This window comes from Mya arenaria, chromosome 7 (assembly GCF_026914265.1).
Source record: "Mya arenaria isolate MELC-2E11 chromosome 7, ASM2691426v1".
NCBI lineage: Eukaryota > Metazoa > Mollusca > Bivalvia > Myida > Myidae > Mya > Mya arenaria.
Genome location: NC_069128.1, coordinates 11,580,682 through 11,600,284, shown reverse-complemented (window position 1 = coordinate 11,600,284; position 19,603 = coordinate 11,580,682). Strand labels below are relative to the sequence as shown.

The 19,603-nt window shown below is 33.1% G+C and overlaps 1 protein-coding gene across 2 annotated transcripts in view; it reads left to right on the top strand.

Moving 5' to 3' along the window:
* Positions 1–789: 789 nt before the first annotated feature.
* Positions 790–19,603, top strand: part of LOC128239889 (innexin unc-9-like) — a 109,767-nt gene continuing 90,953 nt past the window's right edge. The window contains exons 1-2 of one of the 2 annotated variants that reach the window (XM_052956335.1): positions 790–1,649; positions 5,399–5,437. In XM_052956335.1, coding sequence (XP_052812295.1) covers positions 5,430–5,437 — 8 coding nt within the window. In that variant the 5' untranslated portion in view covers positions 790–1,649; positions 5,399–5,429. The remainder of the gene's footprint in view (positions 1,650–5,398; positions 5,438–19,603) is intronic. The other variant, XM_052956333.1, reaches the window with a different exon arrangement.

The following is a 19,603-nucleotide window of genomic DNA, read 5'->3' as shown; positions in this document are numbered from 1 at the left end:
GAAAATGAAGCTTTCAATATTAAGATCTTTCATGGTGAAAATTGGCAATATGTTAAAGATGACTTTTTAAGGGCACTATTAGATTCGATGCAAAAATATCTAACTGAAGTCACGACGTGGTTAATGTTACTAAGGCCCAAAAAATAATTCTTTGTTTTTACTCGCATCTCCTAAAATAAAGGGTAGGTAGGTAGGTAGGCATAACTTTTTTTTGAAGGGAACCGGGAATCTGTACTTAACCGACCTAAATCAGTGTATATCACTATTGTAGAAAATTAAAAATATACAATGGTCATACTTGAATTTCAGTTCACTAAATAATTGCAAGTGTTTTAGGACTTTTCGAAAAAAAATCCACATTACGGTAAAAAGTTTTATAATCGGGAAGAAAATATAGGGTCGGTCGTGCTAGTGGAAACTAAAATAAAATACGGCTTACCAATAAGTTGAATTCGGTCATTGTAATCTGGTTTATAATGTTGGTGGCATTTATGGAAATAGATCATTTAATAACATAAAACACAGCACGCTCTTTCCCACCGGCATCCAATGCAGGATATATATCATGATTTCTTCCATTTTATCAGTGAATAAATTGATAATATTGGATATCATTTATGCCTTTACCCAAAAGGCCAATTATATCTTGGTTAAATCCACACAGTGTCTAAATAAGGCTAGCATACTGCAGGCAGATCCATTGGCAGAGAGGAAAGTGCAGGTTATCTGAATGGATACGTTTGCCTATTTCAGATCGGATTGTAAAGAAACTAGCAGTAATTAAGTCGTTTTCTGTAATCAATATCAGCTTATTTTTGGAAAGATTTCTGACGGAATCTAAACACAGTCTGTTCGGTTCGGGGTTTTCTTACTTTTCATGGCGTATTGCCGTTTGTATTAAAGGTCAGAGAAAGAGGAATTATCGCAAGTGAAGACGTCTTAATTGGATGTAATTTAACTAGAAACGTCTGACTGATATCCGAAGAATGGTGTTCTTTAATTTGGGACAAAAGTAGAGACAGAGAAAATTGTTATAATTTCTTGGATACTTTTTCGACATACTTCAGACATTTTTATGTGTGCATAGCGTACAATTACGTTTTCAAAAGTTGGATATGGTATTAATAGAATATATTTATGCACAACTGTGAAAACATGCTCTTGGCTGACGGAAAAACACACATACACGATGTTTTGGATTTCATACTTAACCGAATTTATTGATATATAACTGTGATCTTTTTTGGTCTGTTGAATCAGATGAAAAACTTTGTGCGTACTGGTTTCATGAATTAGTTTTTTTACTTGAAGTAAACTAACGAGCTTTGAATCTGGATTTACTATGCGCGTATCAGAGAGGCGGATAACCGCATAAGTTAAATTGGCGACTTTAATTGCATCAGAGGAGATGCTGTTTATTTAGAGTTCGACATAACACGCCTATAAATAGATACCGGATGCAATATGATGCTATTTTAAGACCTGTTGCAATAAAATCAAAAGGCGTCTATAAATAGATACCGGACTGTACCCAGCTATTTTAAGACCTGTTGCAACCCCCAGGATTGAATGAAATTTACTCCTAAGTGGAAGAACAGCAACAAAAGACTCAGGGTGAGGACGGGAGAAGCCATGCATGAATATTCTAAGTAAGTAAACATTTAATTAATTTAAATATTCGAAGTAAGTAAGCGTTTATATGATTTTCATATCTCAAGTAAAAACACATTGAATTAAGTTTGACATCTACAGTTAGTATACACTGAATAATGTTTGGCATTGGAAATACGTACAAATATCAGTTTGATAATTCTAGAAAGTAAAATCTCCAATTTCCTTTATCATTATTTCCAAAATAAATAAATCCTTATACTTATTATAATTATTTTAAGTTATACATTGCAATCAAAACTTTAACTCTAATTAAATAAGATATTACAAAACAGTAAAAATGTTATTCCAAAAAATAGATATACTGATTAAAGATAGATGAAGTTGAGAAAAAAATCAAGTGAAGTTTTAAATAGCAAAATCTTAAAGAAAAACTCTTGAAACTCGTTAATTAATGTAAAATCACTGACTTTTTTAGAGTTCAATGTTCTTAACATCAAAATAAAATATTGTATATGTTTAATGTTTTCATAATATGGTTTGGTATTTAATATTACTGGCTATTTTGATTTTGAAACGATTTGCAAACTCGGTTTTGTATGTCTTGCAACGAATGTTGAAACAACAATGTATATAATTATATTCATGACTGAAGCATATTTTATTAAAGCCAAATACTTTTGAAAATGACGTAACATCTTCATTTTTTCATTTAATGTTTTAACGTGATCTTTCAATATTTTTTTTTAATTATTTAGAAAATTTGAACCAAACATTGATTTCGATTATATTTTAAAGTTTTGGACATGCCATTTTGATAAAGAATAAAACTACAAAATATCACAGTTATCATTTAAGACACGCAACAATTTTACAGACTACAAAGACTATTAAAACTTCTTTTTTAGTACATGTCGGTATACCAGTCTTGGGTTCAAACTAGTTTCATACATAAATGTGTCTTCTGCATGCAAAAATGACCTCAGTTTTACTTTCTTTGACGTCAGTTTCACCCTCTTCACGAGGTGTTAAATGTGTGACGTCGTATATACTGGACATCTAGGCATTGAAATGTTTGTCAATATCATAAACAGCGTCCCCATAATGAAATAGCGTAATTTACTATTTAAAATTTACAACTAGTGTTATAACAATTGTCAAATGAATAAGGTTGGAAATGTGCGCGTCATTAAGATACTGTTACGTATTTATCGCTGTGACTCAGCATATTGGTATATTTCATATCAATAAAATACCACATTCGCCAACGCTCAGTATTTTTTAATCAACTTCAGAGAACTTCATCTCATAAATTCCATATTGAATGACAACTCAAGTCAAGAAATCCTCTGTATAAACAATGGTTTCATAAAAAAAATATAAATATCAATTATCCAATGGTTAAAATGCACAGATCTGAGTAAAACCATGAATATTGTTTGGTCGAAGGCTATTTATAGGAAAATGGCGACCACAGTGATTTAATGTTATAAAACAGACCTATTCAATCAATTCCCCAATGGGTAACCAAGTAACAGTTCCCCTCTTTGTACCATCGTTAACCTGTAAATGTTCTAATAATTGTATTAGTGTTAATTGAGGCTCCGCCATTTCTCAGACAATTGTTGTACCGTTAATTGCTTTGATTTCGCAACTGAATTATTTTGCAAATATTCGTGGTTTCATGGCGTCGTGAAATTAAACATCACTAGAAAGTATAATGATGAAAATCATACTGTGCATATGGAAGCATGAAGAAATAAAATCAATTAAAATTACCATTGCCAGAGAACTTAAAAGCAGTTGATTTTTATTATATGACAATATAATGAATTAAATAAACAAACTCCAGTGGGGCAAACGTTTCAAAATTTATCTAACGTTTATATTAATGGGAATTTCGGTTCGATTAAAAATCATGTCCCTTTTGGCTCTTAGATACAATTATAGCCCTGGGTCTGTACTCCCCAATACCTCGAGTCTGAGTATCACTTTTTCTTGCAAAATGAAGTCGTTCTTTTTAAACAATGAACACTATTTTTGCACAATTTCAACGTTTTTTTGAAATCATCCTACCAACGTACGTACGACGATTTCGCGTCAGATCAAGAATGTTGATAACCAAGGGAGTGTCAAAATAGAATTAAACTTTCAACGTTGAAATTGAAACTAACGTTCACTTATACTTCTATCCAGCTATGTGTTACAAAATAATGTTCATAAAAAACAAGAATAACGTATTGAAAAATCAATTGTATCCAAGCAGTAAACGTATCGAACGACTCGCTAGTTGATAGGATGACCTCATTTACACTATTCTTGCTATGAACGTATTGTACGACTCGCTCGTTGATAGGGTGACCTCATTGACACTTTCCTTGATATGAACGTATCTTACGACTCGCTCGTTGATAGGGTGACCTCATTGACACTTTCCTTGATATGAACGTATCTTACGACTCGCTAGTTGATAGGGTGACCTCATTGACATTATCCTTGCTATGAACGTATCGTACGCCTCGCTCTTTGATAGGATGACCTCATTGACACTTTCCTTGCTTTAAACGTATCGTACGACTCGCTCGTTGATAGGATGACCTCATTGACACTATCCTTGAAATGACCGTATCGAACGACTCGCCCGTTGATAGGATGACCTCATTGACACTATATTTGCTATGAACGTATCGTACGACTCGCTCGTTGATAGGATGACCTCATTGACACCTGCAAAGAACGTATCGTTCGACTCGCTTTTTGAAGACATATTTCTAAGTAGTAACTGTGACCTATAACTATGATCCGATTGTTCAGAAATTTGTTAAAGTTAAAAGCGTTGTTAACGGAATCGTTGTTGCTTTAAAATGTACATTGTTTCATGATGTGTTCATACATATAACAAGTTTAGCTGAAACAATTGTCTTCCATCTTGTTTAATATATTGCGGATCACAAGTATACACATTTGACTTCCAGCGCAGTGCAAATTTTAAAGTTAACAACGTTTGACGTAAACAACGTTGTTCATTTAAACAAAGTTCATAAAATTGGCCAAATACCTATTTATTATATTTTGAAAAGTTGGTCAAGATAACGTTTATCTGGATTTGGCAATAATTCGTTCCATTTAATTTGTGACGTTGATTTTAAAATTAACGAACATTCTTGGTAGTATGATATTTTTTTTCAAACGCTCGCTGTTGGAAACACCCAATAATGTGTGTTATAATAAGAGACCTCAAAAGCTGGAACTCAAGCCTTAGTTTTGCTTTCCATTTGTTTTAAATCAAAACTTCTGACATTTAATTTCCATTTTTCTACGATATAATGAGAAAATGAGAGATTAATGCGTATTGGTGAAATGATTCTTTTTCTCACAGAGCTGTTGTGTTATTGAATGAATTGCCAAAATGGAGGTTTATGGGAACGTAAAAAAAAACAGTCGTGTTTTCAATTTTGAATGGACCTTGACTTTCGTAATTAAGATCACGGTGAAACAACTATGTCAATTATATACGGGAATTTAATATATTCAACCGTTTTTATTGCGTTAATGTTAAATGTTTTGAAGTATTTTCTGTCGATTATGTTGTTAATGCGTTGACTTCGATCAAACGTTTAGCTTGACAGAAACATCCAAATTAAAAAAAAAGAAAATAAAAGGAAAGAAAGAAGAAAAAAATATAATTATTTTAACTATATATGTCAAAATTGTAAACAAAATATTTTTTAATCTATAATGCATGTTTTCAAAAGAGTGCTAAATCATCCCTTTGGGTCTATTTCAGGGGCATCCTTTGAGGGAGTTCCTTGGGAATTATGTTTCTGTAAGTTAAATTTGTTGTTTTGTTTGAAAAAAAATACTTTATAAAATCTAATACTTTAGGTCGGGGTGGTATTCAATATGTGATTCAAATCAATTTAACGGTCAAGAATCATTGCCTCATTCCACTATATAGGTCATTTATTTATATCGCGCAATCCGATTAGCTACACCGTTCATAGATCAAATTAAAATGAGTATTGAATACCACCTTTGGTACCTCATTACGGAACTAAAGATCACTAAGAGTAGACATGACTCCCGGTTATCTATTTACTTAGTGAATGACAAAAAGTATCTTCTTATCTGAACATTTTGTACAAATGCGCAAGGACTTTTGAATTTTAGTTGGTATTGTGAACGTTAGGAACGTTATTTGAATAGCATTTAGTCCTTTGTACAAATGAACAAGGTCTTTGAACTGTGTTTAGCGGGTGGTTAAATTAATAAGCAGGAAATTTTGAATACTATTGATTGTTTTGTACAGTTGAACATGGTGTTTTAAATTGTATTGATTGTTTGGTTCAGATGAACAAGGACATTTAAATACTATTGATTGTTTGGTTCAGATGAACAAGGACATTTGAATACTATTGATTGTTTGGTTCAGATGAACAAGGACATTTAAATACTATTGATTGTTTGGTTCAGATGAACAAGGACATTTGAATACTATTGATTGTTTGGTTCAGATGAACAAGGACATTTGAATATTATTGATTGTTTGGTTCAGATGAACAAGGACATTTGAATACTATTGTTGTTTGGTTCAGATGAACAAGGACATTTAAATACTATTGTTGTTTGGTTCAGATGAACAAGGACATTTAAATACTATTGATTGTTTGGTTCAGATGAACAAGGACATTTAAATACTATTGATTGTTTGGTTCAGATGAACAAGGACATTTAAATACTATTGATTGTTTGGTTCAGGTGAACAAGGACATTTGAATACTATTGATTGTTTTGTACAGTTAAACAAGGACATTTGAATTGAATTGAGAATTTGATTCAGATGAGCAGGGATATTTGAATAGTATTAAACATTAGGTTTGGATGAACAATGGCATTTGTTTGGTATTGAGCGATTGGTTCAGATGAACAGACACATTTGAAAAGTATTGACAACTTCGTACAGTTGATCGAGGAACTTTGAATACAATGTAGTTTTTAGCATTCGGTGCGGATGATGTACTAGTAAGACTTTTGAGTATTATTGATCAATTGGTTCAGATGAACAGGGACATTTGAACTTTGAATACAATGTAGTTTTAGCTTTCGGTGCGGATGATCTAGGACTTTTGAGTTTTATTGAGCAATTGGTTCAAATGGCGACATAGTAGTGAGCACTTTGCATAGATTAGCTTGGACATTCGAATATTATTTAGAATATTTGGCTGTTCATTTTTAGAAAGCTTAATGACATCTTGTGTGGAAAGTTTGATTGCATAAATTTATGATTTTGTTAATTAGACTGAAATGTGGATTGTATGCAGGATACTTGAGTAAAAGTCGCTGTATCTAAGACATTGTAAGCTTCCTGATGGAACTCTTGTTTTCATACATGGAATATTTTGTCATGTAAGTCGATGTTGACAAGGTATCAGAAATATCGTAAGAAACTCTCTGGTTCGGCAAAGAAAAACCAGAACCTAGAAGTAAATTAAAATTGGTGAACGCACTTTAAAGGCGCATACTGCTAGATCATTCGTAAGTAATCACAATTACAAAAGTGATGATTATAGCTTTAAGATGGCCCATTAACTTGTATTTTACCTGGGGTTCATTACACGGCGGGCTTTCATTGGAGACACAACACTTTTGTTATACGTTGAAAATGTTCCAACGTGTCTTCCGTTGTAAGAAAATGGTGTGGAATGATTTTCGAACACCTTGCAAGTCATGTGATCGTTTCACACACTTAACTGTCAATAAACGTTTTAGCAACTCGCTGTCATTTTCAGCAGAGTAAACATCTTTCAACAGTTTCCATCGATCAAACTTATCACCGAAGTTAATCGGTCGGGCTCTGTGTCTACGTTGTTTGGCAGAAGTAAGTCCCTTCCATGCAATGTCCGTTTTTCCAGCAGGAAGCCATTTATTGTGTATATTTAGCATGTAAATGTCACATCATGAGTACAAATAAATATGCCAACGCTATTTTTAAACTTATTGAAATTGATTTGGTGAACAACCCAAGTAAATTATGAATTGGAAAAAAATGTTAAAACCAGTTAAACCAAAAAGGGAAACTCTTAAAAAAGGATATAAAATCAGAAGCTATTCCGGTGGAATGGTCCTTTAACAGTAGAAACAAATTCATTCTCTTCTTTCGCCATGATGTCTGGTAAATTTTGTTTTCAGCTCCTTTGGGACATTCGACTTTAGATCTCAATATACCAAGCCGTTTCTCTCTTTAAAATGAATTAGAAATAATTGCTTTTTGTTTGAGGAGACACTATTGTCATATTTTATTTCAAGTTGATAATTCGTTCCCCCCAATGTGTCGGCGTTTTCTTTATATGCCGTATTTAAATATCTGTCCAGTTTCGGAATATTTGTTTTATGCCGACAAGAATAGACATATTTAACATACTTGGTGTGATTATAGAAAATTGTAAAATTTAAGATGATGGCTAAAATCTATATGAGTTCATACAAAGCACTGAAGTACACTTAGTTGAAGATTATAACTAAAATCTATATAGACTATACAAGTCACGTAACAGCATGAAATTGTAGGTTAAGACTCAAATCTATATGATTCTATACAAGACATGGCACAACACGAAATTGAAGATTATAATTAAAATATAAACAAGACTTTACAAGTCCCGGAACAACATGCTTTTAAAACTATATGTAGTCAACAGACCTGAAACTTAAAGGGGCTAGACCTCAGATGATATACTTGCAAGAGAAAATGAAAATTGTCATAAACATACATACATTGATATCCGTGTGTAAGACGCCTTGAATTTCACTTACTGATGTCTCTCATCGCTAACCGACACATGACTCTTTTGCAGTTTTTGCGTATTTTTTTCAACTCGAGATAAAAAAAATAATGGATTTGTCTACCACGTTAATACCAGTTAATTAAAAAAGTCGCTGTATGTATCTGGACCAATCATGTGCCTTTAAAATACTTCATATACACTCCATAAACTGGGAAACCATAACGCTCTCTTTTTAAACGTGTAAACTCAGCTGAGACAGTGACAAAATATTCGTTTAATCATGTTAAGTGATTTTTTATTGGCCTCATACTAGCTCGAATTGACAATACTAGAGCTGTTTAGAGGAAATACTGTATTTACAGATTTTGGGACCATCTAGTGTCTAAACCCTTTAATGGAGCGATCAGAGAACTAGTTTATTTGCGGGTCGGATTAATATGACTTTACCATTGTTTCTTGTATAACTGACGACCGAAGTACTTTAATTCAAGGAACTATTTCACCATGATCTCTTTATTATTCTCGATTAACAGATACCCTCATTGACGGACGATTTATACATTTGGTATCGAGTTCATTCTATATTTGGTTAAATTTAGTTCCGTTATTTACAGGAATAATTCCCGATTAAATACCTTATCGATTGTAAGGGCTATTCAATGAAAACAAATACCTGTTTACATACTGTATGTACACAGCGGCCAAGTTTTTGTTTCTTCTCGTGGCTGTTTACAAAGTAACAAAATAGTCAAACAAAGACTGTTGGAATGGTTTACGGGTTATTATATTTTACTCCGAGGTATTGATCTCCTCAGGTCTGCCCGGGTCTTTTCAATTATGTTCCATACCTGGAGTTTTTTATTGCGACGTGTCGATGTTATGAAGACTGCTGAGTGTCAGGAACTCGCTGTAATGGGACGTGAACGTCACTTAGATTTACGCCCTTTATAATATATAGAATTTGTATGCAGAATTGAATTAAATGCAAGCACAAATATACATGAATCTTTATTTTGTGTTTTTTTATTATGAAGTAAATAAAAAATATCAATTTTAGCGGTGTCTGGAACTCCTTGTAATTTGAAAGTCACTTAGATTTACGCCCTTTATAATATATAGAATTTGAATGCAGAATTGAATTAAATGCAAGCACAAATATACATGAATCTTTATTTTGTGTTTTTTTATTATGAAGTAAATAAAAAATATCAATTTTAGCGGTGTCTGGAACTCCTTGTAATTTGAAAGTCACTTAGATTTACGCCCTTTATAATATATAGAATTTGTATGCAGAATTGAATTAAATGCAAGCACAAATATACATGAATCTTTATTTTGTGTTTTTTTATTATGAAGTAAATAAAAAATATCAATTTTAGCGGTGTCTGGAACTCCTTGTAATTTGAAAGTCACTTACGCCCTATATGATATATATATTTGTATACAGAATTAAATAGAATGCACGCATATTAAATATATTAATGGATCTTTATTTCTTTCATTTTTCAGCGAAATAAATGATGTTTTTAAAACAGTCTTTATAACGTTTTGTTTAAAACGCAAATAAGGCGCAAACATCCAGCAAAACATCAACCAGGTTGAGTGTTTGCACACGTAATATTTTACCAAAATCCTTACATTGTGAATAGTGCCAGTTCATTGTTTCAGTGCGCATAGAATAACTCATAACTCGTTATAAAATAAACACAAAAAAATCTGTACACGTTGAATAACGCCAGTTAATTGTTTCTGCGCGCATCGCCGGTATCTTGTATTGCACCGCAGCTCATAGTTCATTAGTGATTTTGTTGGTTTAATTCATAATGAGTTTTAGGCATTCTATGCGCGCTGAAAAAAAGAACTGGTATTATATACCGTGTAAGGTTTGTGCTTGTTTATTTCATAATAAACATGAGGTATTATATGCGCGCAGAAACAATGTAAAGACATTATTTACAGTGTACGTATTTTGTTTGTTTATTCTACCATGAGACAAGTCAGGTCGTATTAGGTATTCTGCTATATGCGCGCAGAAACAATGTAAATGCATTATTCACAGTGTAAAAATGTTGTTTCGTTATTTTATGATGATTCAAGTCGGGTCAAATTAATTATGTGCATATGATGTATTCTATGTTGACAGGCCCGCAGTCATGGCAATTGTTATTCTAGAAAATTATATTCGTACTTCATTATAAGAGAACGTGGAATTGTCCCATATGGGTTATTATGTTTGAATCGTTACATATTTACGTTGCTGGATATGTTCTCCTTTCATCAGATGGAATTCGCCTTAGAGTTGTTTTTATTAATATGCCAGTTATTCAATATTTGCATATCTGAATTAACAATATTTGACTTTTTATTAAGCAAACTTCATCATTCCTACAGGGGTTGTTCAATTAATCGCTTCTATGGTCATTGGAATATGTAATTATAATGACTCAAAAGTAGTTCAAAACATGTGATGTATATTCCTTGATGTATGGACGATGGATATACAGTCGGAACTCGCTATGTCGAAGTCGTTGGGACCACGGGAAATACCTCGAGATAACGATTATTCGATTTAACTTATGTTCAAAAAGGGTATAACTCAAGATCAAGAAAAGTTGATAAAACCGAAGTTTAAAGTGAATAAATTGACCAAAAACATTTAGAACAAGTTCGATATAACCATGACATCGAGATAACAGTGTTCGACATAGCGAGTTGCGACTGTACATGAAAGATGTTTGCCGGTGATATAAGCGGACAAAGTTCACCCAGGTACAATATACCCGTTTATATACATTTCTTGGAATTCAACAATCAATATAATATGTATAAATGTATTTTTGTTTGTTTTTGTTTATGCAAAACAGACTAGAATGTTCTTGATTCGTTGAACAGGGTTGGTATTTAATATGCAACTAAAGTTGTTTTTAGGGTCATACATCTTTGACTTTATTCACTATATTGGTCAGTGATTCATATCAATTCATCCGATTAGCTCATCGTTCTTAGATCCAATTAAGACCATTATTGAATACCAGCCCAGACCTATAGCATAACAGAAAAGACAGTTTGTTCGACTTAATGAAGTGCACAGTGTCGTTATACACATAGTTTTAATATATAAATTTAAAATACTGGAAAGTTGTAAGGAAACAATTGACAGCTCTCCCTTCGTAATGGGTGTAATATATAAATTTACCATACTGGAAAGTTGTAAGGAAACAATTAACAGCTCTCCCTTCGTAATGGGTGTGTGAGAAAAGAAACTGAATCCAGCATTCTTTTTCGAAAGACGTTATCTATCAATTATTAAAATGGACTTTCGCGGAGTCAATACGTCAATTCAAGGTATATCAGTTAACCGTGACATTAGATCAATCAAGCATATTGTACATTAAATATTAACACATACTTGAAAACGATTCACTTTCAATTATCGTAAGTGAAGCGCTTCTCTGTGACAGCGTGCTGATTCTTTGTAATATGAGAACCGATGCGTGCTGTGGTTGTCAGTGCTTAATGAAGAAAAAGGAATACTTTTTTTAATGAATGCTTTTGAAAATTTGAAGCATTTTGTGACGTTGTTTTGCCGAAATTAATGAAATACATTATTAATGATGAAAATGACGAAATTGTTTGTTTGTATATGGTTAATGAAAAAAGGGAGTACTTTTTTAAAATAAAAGCGTTTAAATATTTGAAACATTTTGTGGCGTTGTTTCGCCTAAAAGCTGTTATACAAATGAATGAAATATATACAAGTAAAGAAATTGTTTGTTTGTATATAATGGTTAAAGAAGAAAGAGGAATATTTCTTTAAATAAAAGCATTTGAATATTTGAAACATTTTGTGACGTTGTTTTGCCTAAAAGCTACCATACAAATAATATATATATATATACTAGTAAAGACTGTTGACGACCGCTGATTTACTAAATAAATGTATTGGCAAATTTGAAGAATATTGCATTCTCATTAAACAAAATATCATGTCGACCACTAAATTAAATTAAATTAAACAAAAACGACAACAACCTTCCATTGGTTCTACAAGAGAGACGAGTTCATTTACAAAGAAATGATAAGACCTTTTTCACCGACTGATAGTTGAGCTTTTTGGGTCCTGAATTATTAATGCTTTAATTAAGTTTCCCGTTCTAGACGTCGGGAAGTTGCAAACACTATGATATAGGCCTGTCGCCTTCACCAAAACAATGACTTACTAGCTAATGGTCATTTCTCTGTCGTTTGTAGGTCAAAGCCGTCAGTACATATAAGCAGTGTACTTGATGTTTCAAGATTCAACACATTTATTCAGTAATTTGAAAACAAGAGTGTTTCTCATTACACGATCAAAATATTAATTCAATTATACATGCATGTATATACAACGATAACACAATAGGTTTGAATGTGAGACAAGAAAAATACAAGATGGTCACTATTTATAATCAGTATATTTAACATTAAGTTTTATTAAATATTATTCAACATTAACATTAAGGATGGACATACAAACGTTAAGTAAAATATTATTTATATTCATATATAAACATAAGAGAGACATTTCATATGGCAAACATGTATATTCACGGTAAACACATAATGTATGAAGAAAGAGATATATATTATAAATTATGAAAAGTTTAGTCTAAAAAACGTACAAAAATCAAAATTAGTTTTAGGTTGATGACAATGATCAAGTGGCTAGCAGATGAAATGTGTTCATAAACTCATCAAGCATAGTTATCTATCTGACCAGTATACAGTTTCGTCGGCCAACAACAAGTAGTTTGTTTTATCTTACCCGACCGAAATTTTCTTCAGCCTTTTCGATGGTCATATTTTTCTCTCCAGTTTTCGTTACAGAATTAAGAAGAAAACAAGGAGATAAAAAGGAAAAAAGTAAACACTTCAAAATAAAGATCTCTTAATGTTGTGGTCGGGTGTGATTAAACAGAATGCTTGTGGACGTTGCCTAACCAAGTTTATATTGATTTTATAACATTACGGCAAAAAAGAAACTAATAATTTTTCTCGTGATTCTTTTTTTTATTCAAACGTATACGAAAAGCACTTCATATAGCTATACGTGGAAAATATTTCTCGTGATTCTTTACCATTACGGTGTACTGATTTATTCATTTAATTAAATTTCGCCAGAAAACGTTAACTTGAGAAGTAATGAGCATATCATTAGGCGTCATAGGCGTCTGATTTATACGTCAAATTCCCGCGTTCACCTCGAGAGCAGAAGCGATAATGTTTTAACTGATATTCAATAAATAAGGCGATAGAATCTTTTCGCTTTTAGCCTCGAGATTTAAGAGTCTCTTCAGGGCTAGCGTCTGCACAACACTTTCAGTAAGATCAAATAAAAACATGGAATTACATTTCGATTTATTGCAGCGAAATAGAATTGAGATGTTTAAGGTTTTCGACCCATAACAGGAGTTGCATAACTGTTTCAATTTGGTTTTGTAAGGTTTCTGACCATTCAACATATCACGCACCAACAGTCAAGAAACCTTTTTGTAACATTCGTAACCTATTCAGCGCAAACGTACATGTCGTTCTACTATGTAATAGTTTTCTGGGGAGTCCCAAGTTAGCATCACTAATTTTGTAAGGTTGTGGAAAGCTTTGAAAGGTAGTACATGCACTTAACTAAGTCTTAATAATTGTGAAGCAGTTGGATCATATTTAGTAATGATTACAATAATGAATCAAACTGTTGTGATGCAACTTTAAAGCTGCACCCTCACAGATGGGCCGTTTTGACAACTGTTAAGTTTTGATCTTAGAATTACTCATTGTTTACGTTAATGACTGAATAGCCATGATTTAAGAATTTCAGGACCAAATGACACCATTTACAGCAAAATAAAAACTACAGATTTAAAGGTTTTGATGAAGCGCATTGCGTGCAAAACATATTTGTTAAGACAATGAAATCATTTCTATGGACTCAACAATACTTGTTTATGGAAATACAAATTATTCTTCTCAAATTTCAGCGCTCCTGCTGCAATATATTGCTTGGTTTAAACAACATTAATTGTATATAAGTACATTTAGCAAAGACATAATTACATACAATGTACATGATTACGAATGATTGAGGAGAATTATATTGCTTAATAATACGGGTCGATTCACCATCGTGTTCAACGTGTTCATGTCATTTTTAAACGACGAATATTAGATGTTCAAGTATAGTTCTGTTCTGTTCTTATCTGTTCTGTTTATTTTTTCAACGATAAACACTATATGTTCAATTTCAGTTCAGTTCTGTTCTGTTCCGTTATATGAACTGTTCAATGCGTCTGTAAATCAACATGCGAATCGTATCGCAACAATTGTTCCCTAGTGCTCAAATCTTCCCTTGTCTGCGATTGTAACCCAAGCACCAGTTGTAACCGTTCAAACATTGTGCACGGTATCGATTTCAAAACAATATAACAACCTGTATATGCTATTGATGTGTTTGACATACGATCATCTTTATTCGGAATAAAAGAGTTTCTGCGATGATAGCTCTGTTGAGACTATAACCATGGTTTCTGGTTAATGTATGCGAGAATGCAGCGGAAATCCAGTTTGTTTTGTATTGTTTACGTCGCTGTGAACAAATGAACAATTACTCCTCATATATGAAACTCAATGTTTTAAGGCTGATTGAAAAGTTGTTTCAGATCTTTTGTCTATTTTGCATTGGCATGAGTCAAAGAGATTGGCTTTACTTCACATTTCGTTTAAACTTATTTATTTAACAATGATTGTGAAACAAGTTATTACAACATTATATCAATCACTCTCGTTGGCACGATTTTACGCGAGAGTGTGGTCTTGTGTTGTGGGGGAAACCGGAGAACCCGGAGAAACCCTACTTGTCCGGCTTGGTGACCACAAACCAAACTCATTACTTCTAATGTGACTTATCAGCAAACAATCTCTCAATTGAGTGAAAGCCTATCACTCAAAACCATTTTAACCATCTTTAATATGGATAAGTGTGTAAGAGTATTATTTTGCAAGGCAGATATTTCCAAGTGAACATGTCGCTTATGTCAATGTAAGTGAACACACAATTTATGTCAATTTAAGTCAGCATTTCTGTTTTTTCAATGTAAGTCAACCTGTCACTTGTGCCTATTTAAGTCAACTTTTATGTAATTAAGTCAACATGCCAGTAATGTCAATGTTAGTCAACAATGAAGTCAACATGCTACTTTTGTTAATGTAAGTCAACATGACTGGTATGTCAATGTAATTCGACTTGCCAGTTATGTCAATGCAAGTCAACATGCCAGTTATGCCATAGGAATGATCTGCTAATCCCACTCTGCTAGGAATCGTTGCCCAAGCTTAGCTGTTACCACGCATAATATTGACTTAAAGAAATAAATATGATTACGCGTGACGTTATTGATATAATGACATACGGTGGAAATATTTATAAGAAATAAATGAGTTTCTGCGCAAATAGTCCTTTTGAAAATATAACCATGGTTTCTGATTAGTATATTGGAGGAGACCTCGATGAATAGAAGGAAATTGTAGCTAGTAGCAAATTTACATTGTCAACTCAGCTTTGAACATTTCACATAATCTCTGATATAAAACGTTTAACATTAGGATTCCGATACACATACATGTGGATTGTGGATGCCTGGTTCCATGTCCTGGTTCCATGTTCTCCTGGTTCCATGTTCTCCTGATTCCATGTCCTCCTGGTTCCATGTTCTCCTGGTTCCATGTCCTCCTGGTTCCATGTTCTCCTGGTTCCATGTCCTCCTGGTTCCATGTTCTCCTGGTTCCATGTTCTCCTGGTTCCATGTTCTCCTGGTTCCATGTTCTCGTAACGTCTTAAACATAACAGTCTTAAGTATCTTATTACAAACAGCCAAAATACTTACTGAAATTTGACTTTTCATATAGACATACCATGTGATGTTACCAATCTATTGTTAAAAAGTCAAAACATCCATCCCTGTCTTATAGGTCCTTGTGGCCGAGTGGTTAAGTCTCCGTTTTTGTATTTTTTTCATGCCTTTACCGGCGCGAGTTCGCAACAAACTTAAACCCAAATATTCTTTTTATATTTCAATTGTATTTTTTCTGCCATTTCGATACCATGGAGTAAAATAATGATGAAATAAGTGTTTTCAGATGCATTCCCTCGAAAGCTAATTTTTGGTCCAAGAACATGAGCGAGTCCCTTTAATATATTTTTATCACAATGGTTGTAAAATAAAAAAAAAATGTTTAAAGTAAACGAAAGACAAAACCAATATGCGAGGAATATACTTCATGGCACCGACTATTGTTCAGCGAGTCAAGAAACTTAAGAATATCAATTTGACATATTCCCATTGGAATCCTTACGGATAATTGGCTTTTTTCTCGAAATGAAGCTTATTTTTCGTTAAGTGTCCTATTTCTAAAGTAACTTAATACCTTTTTTACATTAACCTCATTTAAACTTTACGCCCACGACGCAACAGGGACATTCGTGTAACCTAAATGTCTACAGTAATTTACTTTTATAATTACTTTATTGTACGGTCGAACCCCGTTGGCTCGAACTCGCTTGGCTCGATTTCCTCGTTGGCTAAAACTGGATGTAAATGACCGATTTGTTTCGAATGGATGTAACAATTCCAGCTTGGCTGTTTTTTTTCCGAGGGTCGAGTTATATTAGCCGGTCCCTTGGAGTTCGAGATAACGGGGTTGGACTATAAATGGCCATTATAGGAGAGATTCGTAACTGATGTTGCTAAAACCTATAGCCCAATCCCCTTACTAATTTGGCATTTCAATGTTAATCCGAATATTGTGTTAAACCATTGTTTTTCCATGCAATAATCTATAAGAAAGTCGAACCCCGTTGCCTCGAACTGCCTTTGACCGGCGAAAATACCTCAAGCCTCGGGAAATTCAAACCGAACTTGGCTCGCTTTCCCTGTTGGCTCGAACCAGATGAAAATGACCGATTTTTCCTTAAGTAGGTAATAGTTCCCGCTTGGCTCGAACTTCCCGAGGCTCGAGGTTTTTTTGCCGCTTCCTGGAAGATCCAGCCAACGAGGTTCAACTGTACCTAAAATTATTATTGTATTGTTTGTTTTTGTCATTGAAATTTTACGCTATAACAGTTAAACTATTACATTTTTATATTTTACACTTTTTATACAATAAAAAATGCTGAATTGCGGTCTGTTAAAGCTGCATTATCACAGATTGAACGTTTTTCCAACTTGTTTATTTTTTGCCTTGGAACGAGCATTTTCTGCAAACCAGTGATAAATGACTTCTGACAAAACATCAGATAGCAGATTTTCATATTTCCGTTCCAAAATCGATGTTTTATCCGTTAGCAACGGTTTAAGCCATTAAACGTTAATTTTGGAATGGAAATATGGAACTCTGCGATCTGATCTTTTGTCAGCAGTCTTTTATCACTGGTTTTCAGATATGTACGCAAAAATTGGTTGATTCAAAGACAAAAAATAAAAAAGGTGGAAAAACGGTAAATCTGTGAGAGTGCAGCTTTAACTGAAATAAGTTACTGAAAACTCGCACAATACAATATTGCAAAATATAGAACCACAAGCCCATATGATATTGATGAGGGACAAAATTATCAAACGCCAACTGACAATCAAGTAAACAAAACAACGGTCACAAATCAAATTATTGCATTGAATGCATTAAGTGTCATCAATATTAATACAGTTTCTATGAATTGAACGTGCATGGAAAATACTATATATATCACCGTTAAGCGGTAGAACGCAGTTTATCTCATGTACACAATAGTGACAGCTAGTTATGAGCAATAAGCAAGGAATATATCATTTGAAGGATGGAGTGTGAGGAGGCGTAGCCTCTGGGAACAACTTTGGACGTGTGCCGCATTCCACAGAACTGAAAAATATAATTATGGTTTTTAATTTGATTCCAAGTTTTTATTGTAAGGCACTAACAGTAGTTAGTTTGAAATACGTGATAACTAGCATTTAGATTTACTACATAACAGGCCAGACAGACAGAAATATTTATTACGACGTGTACATAGTACATTGTCTACACACATAAACGTATATCATGAAATAAACATTCAGCAAAACTATGATGATATGTATATATAAATAAATATAGTAAACATTCACGTGTCGCGTAAATAAAAAAAACAGCACAGGGTGAGGAATCACGTGACTTCAAAAGCTAAAACGTACATCGAGCCCCAATATCACGAAAATACTTGAAACTCAAATCTCAAACTCAGTCTCAACACATTTCACCACATAGCATCAAAATTTATTAAAACTCATATATGTTTTTTACAGTTTTATAAGCGCATTCTATCATAGAATATGCTGATAAAAGCCTTTGGTCGAATTCCCAGCGAAATATATTCTACATCCAAAAATGTAATAAATAAAATACTCAAGTATATTTTTTTGCTCTAGAATTAGTTTTCTTTGAAATATTGAAAACATCTTTTTATCAACATATTCTATGAGGAAATACGTTTTCAAAAATTATAAAACATACAATATTTTGAAGAATATTATGCTTTTATATGGTGAAATAAGTTGAGACTGAGTTTGTGATTTGACTTAAGTATTTTCGTGATATTGGGGCCGGATAAGTAAGGTCTGTACATGCGGAGGATCCATGGTAATCGCTGGTAATGAACAATCTTTAATTGCTAAATTGGTTAATTAATTCATTCATACTTTAGTGTTCAGGGGTGGTATTCAATATACAACTTAAGTCAATGTTATGGTCATACTTTATATACTCTATTGGTCAGTTTTTGATAAAAAGTCATCCGATTAGCTACATCGTTCTTAGATCCAATTAAGATCAATATTAAATTATTTAGAATTGCATTGACAACCATTAAGCATATCAGAACCGTCAAATAATCAACTATTATTGAATCGATTTAATTAAGCGAGTTATATATGTGCACTGGCAAATAAAAAGGCATTGGCGGGTTTTTTCCCGCTAAACACTAAAAGGTTGGTATTTATTTTTAGTCTTCTCAAGAATAGGTCGACGCCGGGCTGCGTCCAGCATACCAATTTAATTGTTAAGAAGGTCAAAAAGAAAAAAGCTAACTATTACTTAGATGCATCTTTTGTTTCCAGGAGATGTATCTTCCAGAATATATAAGACAAACATCTGTCAACTTCTTCTCC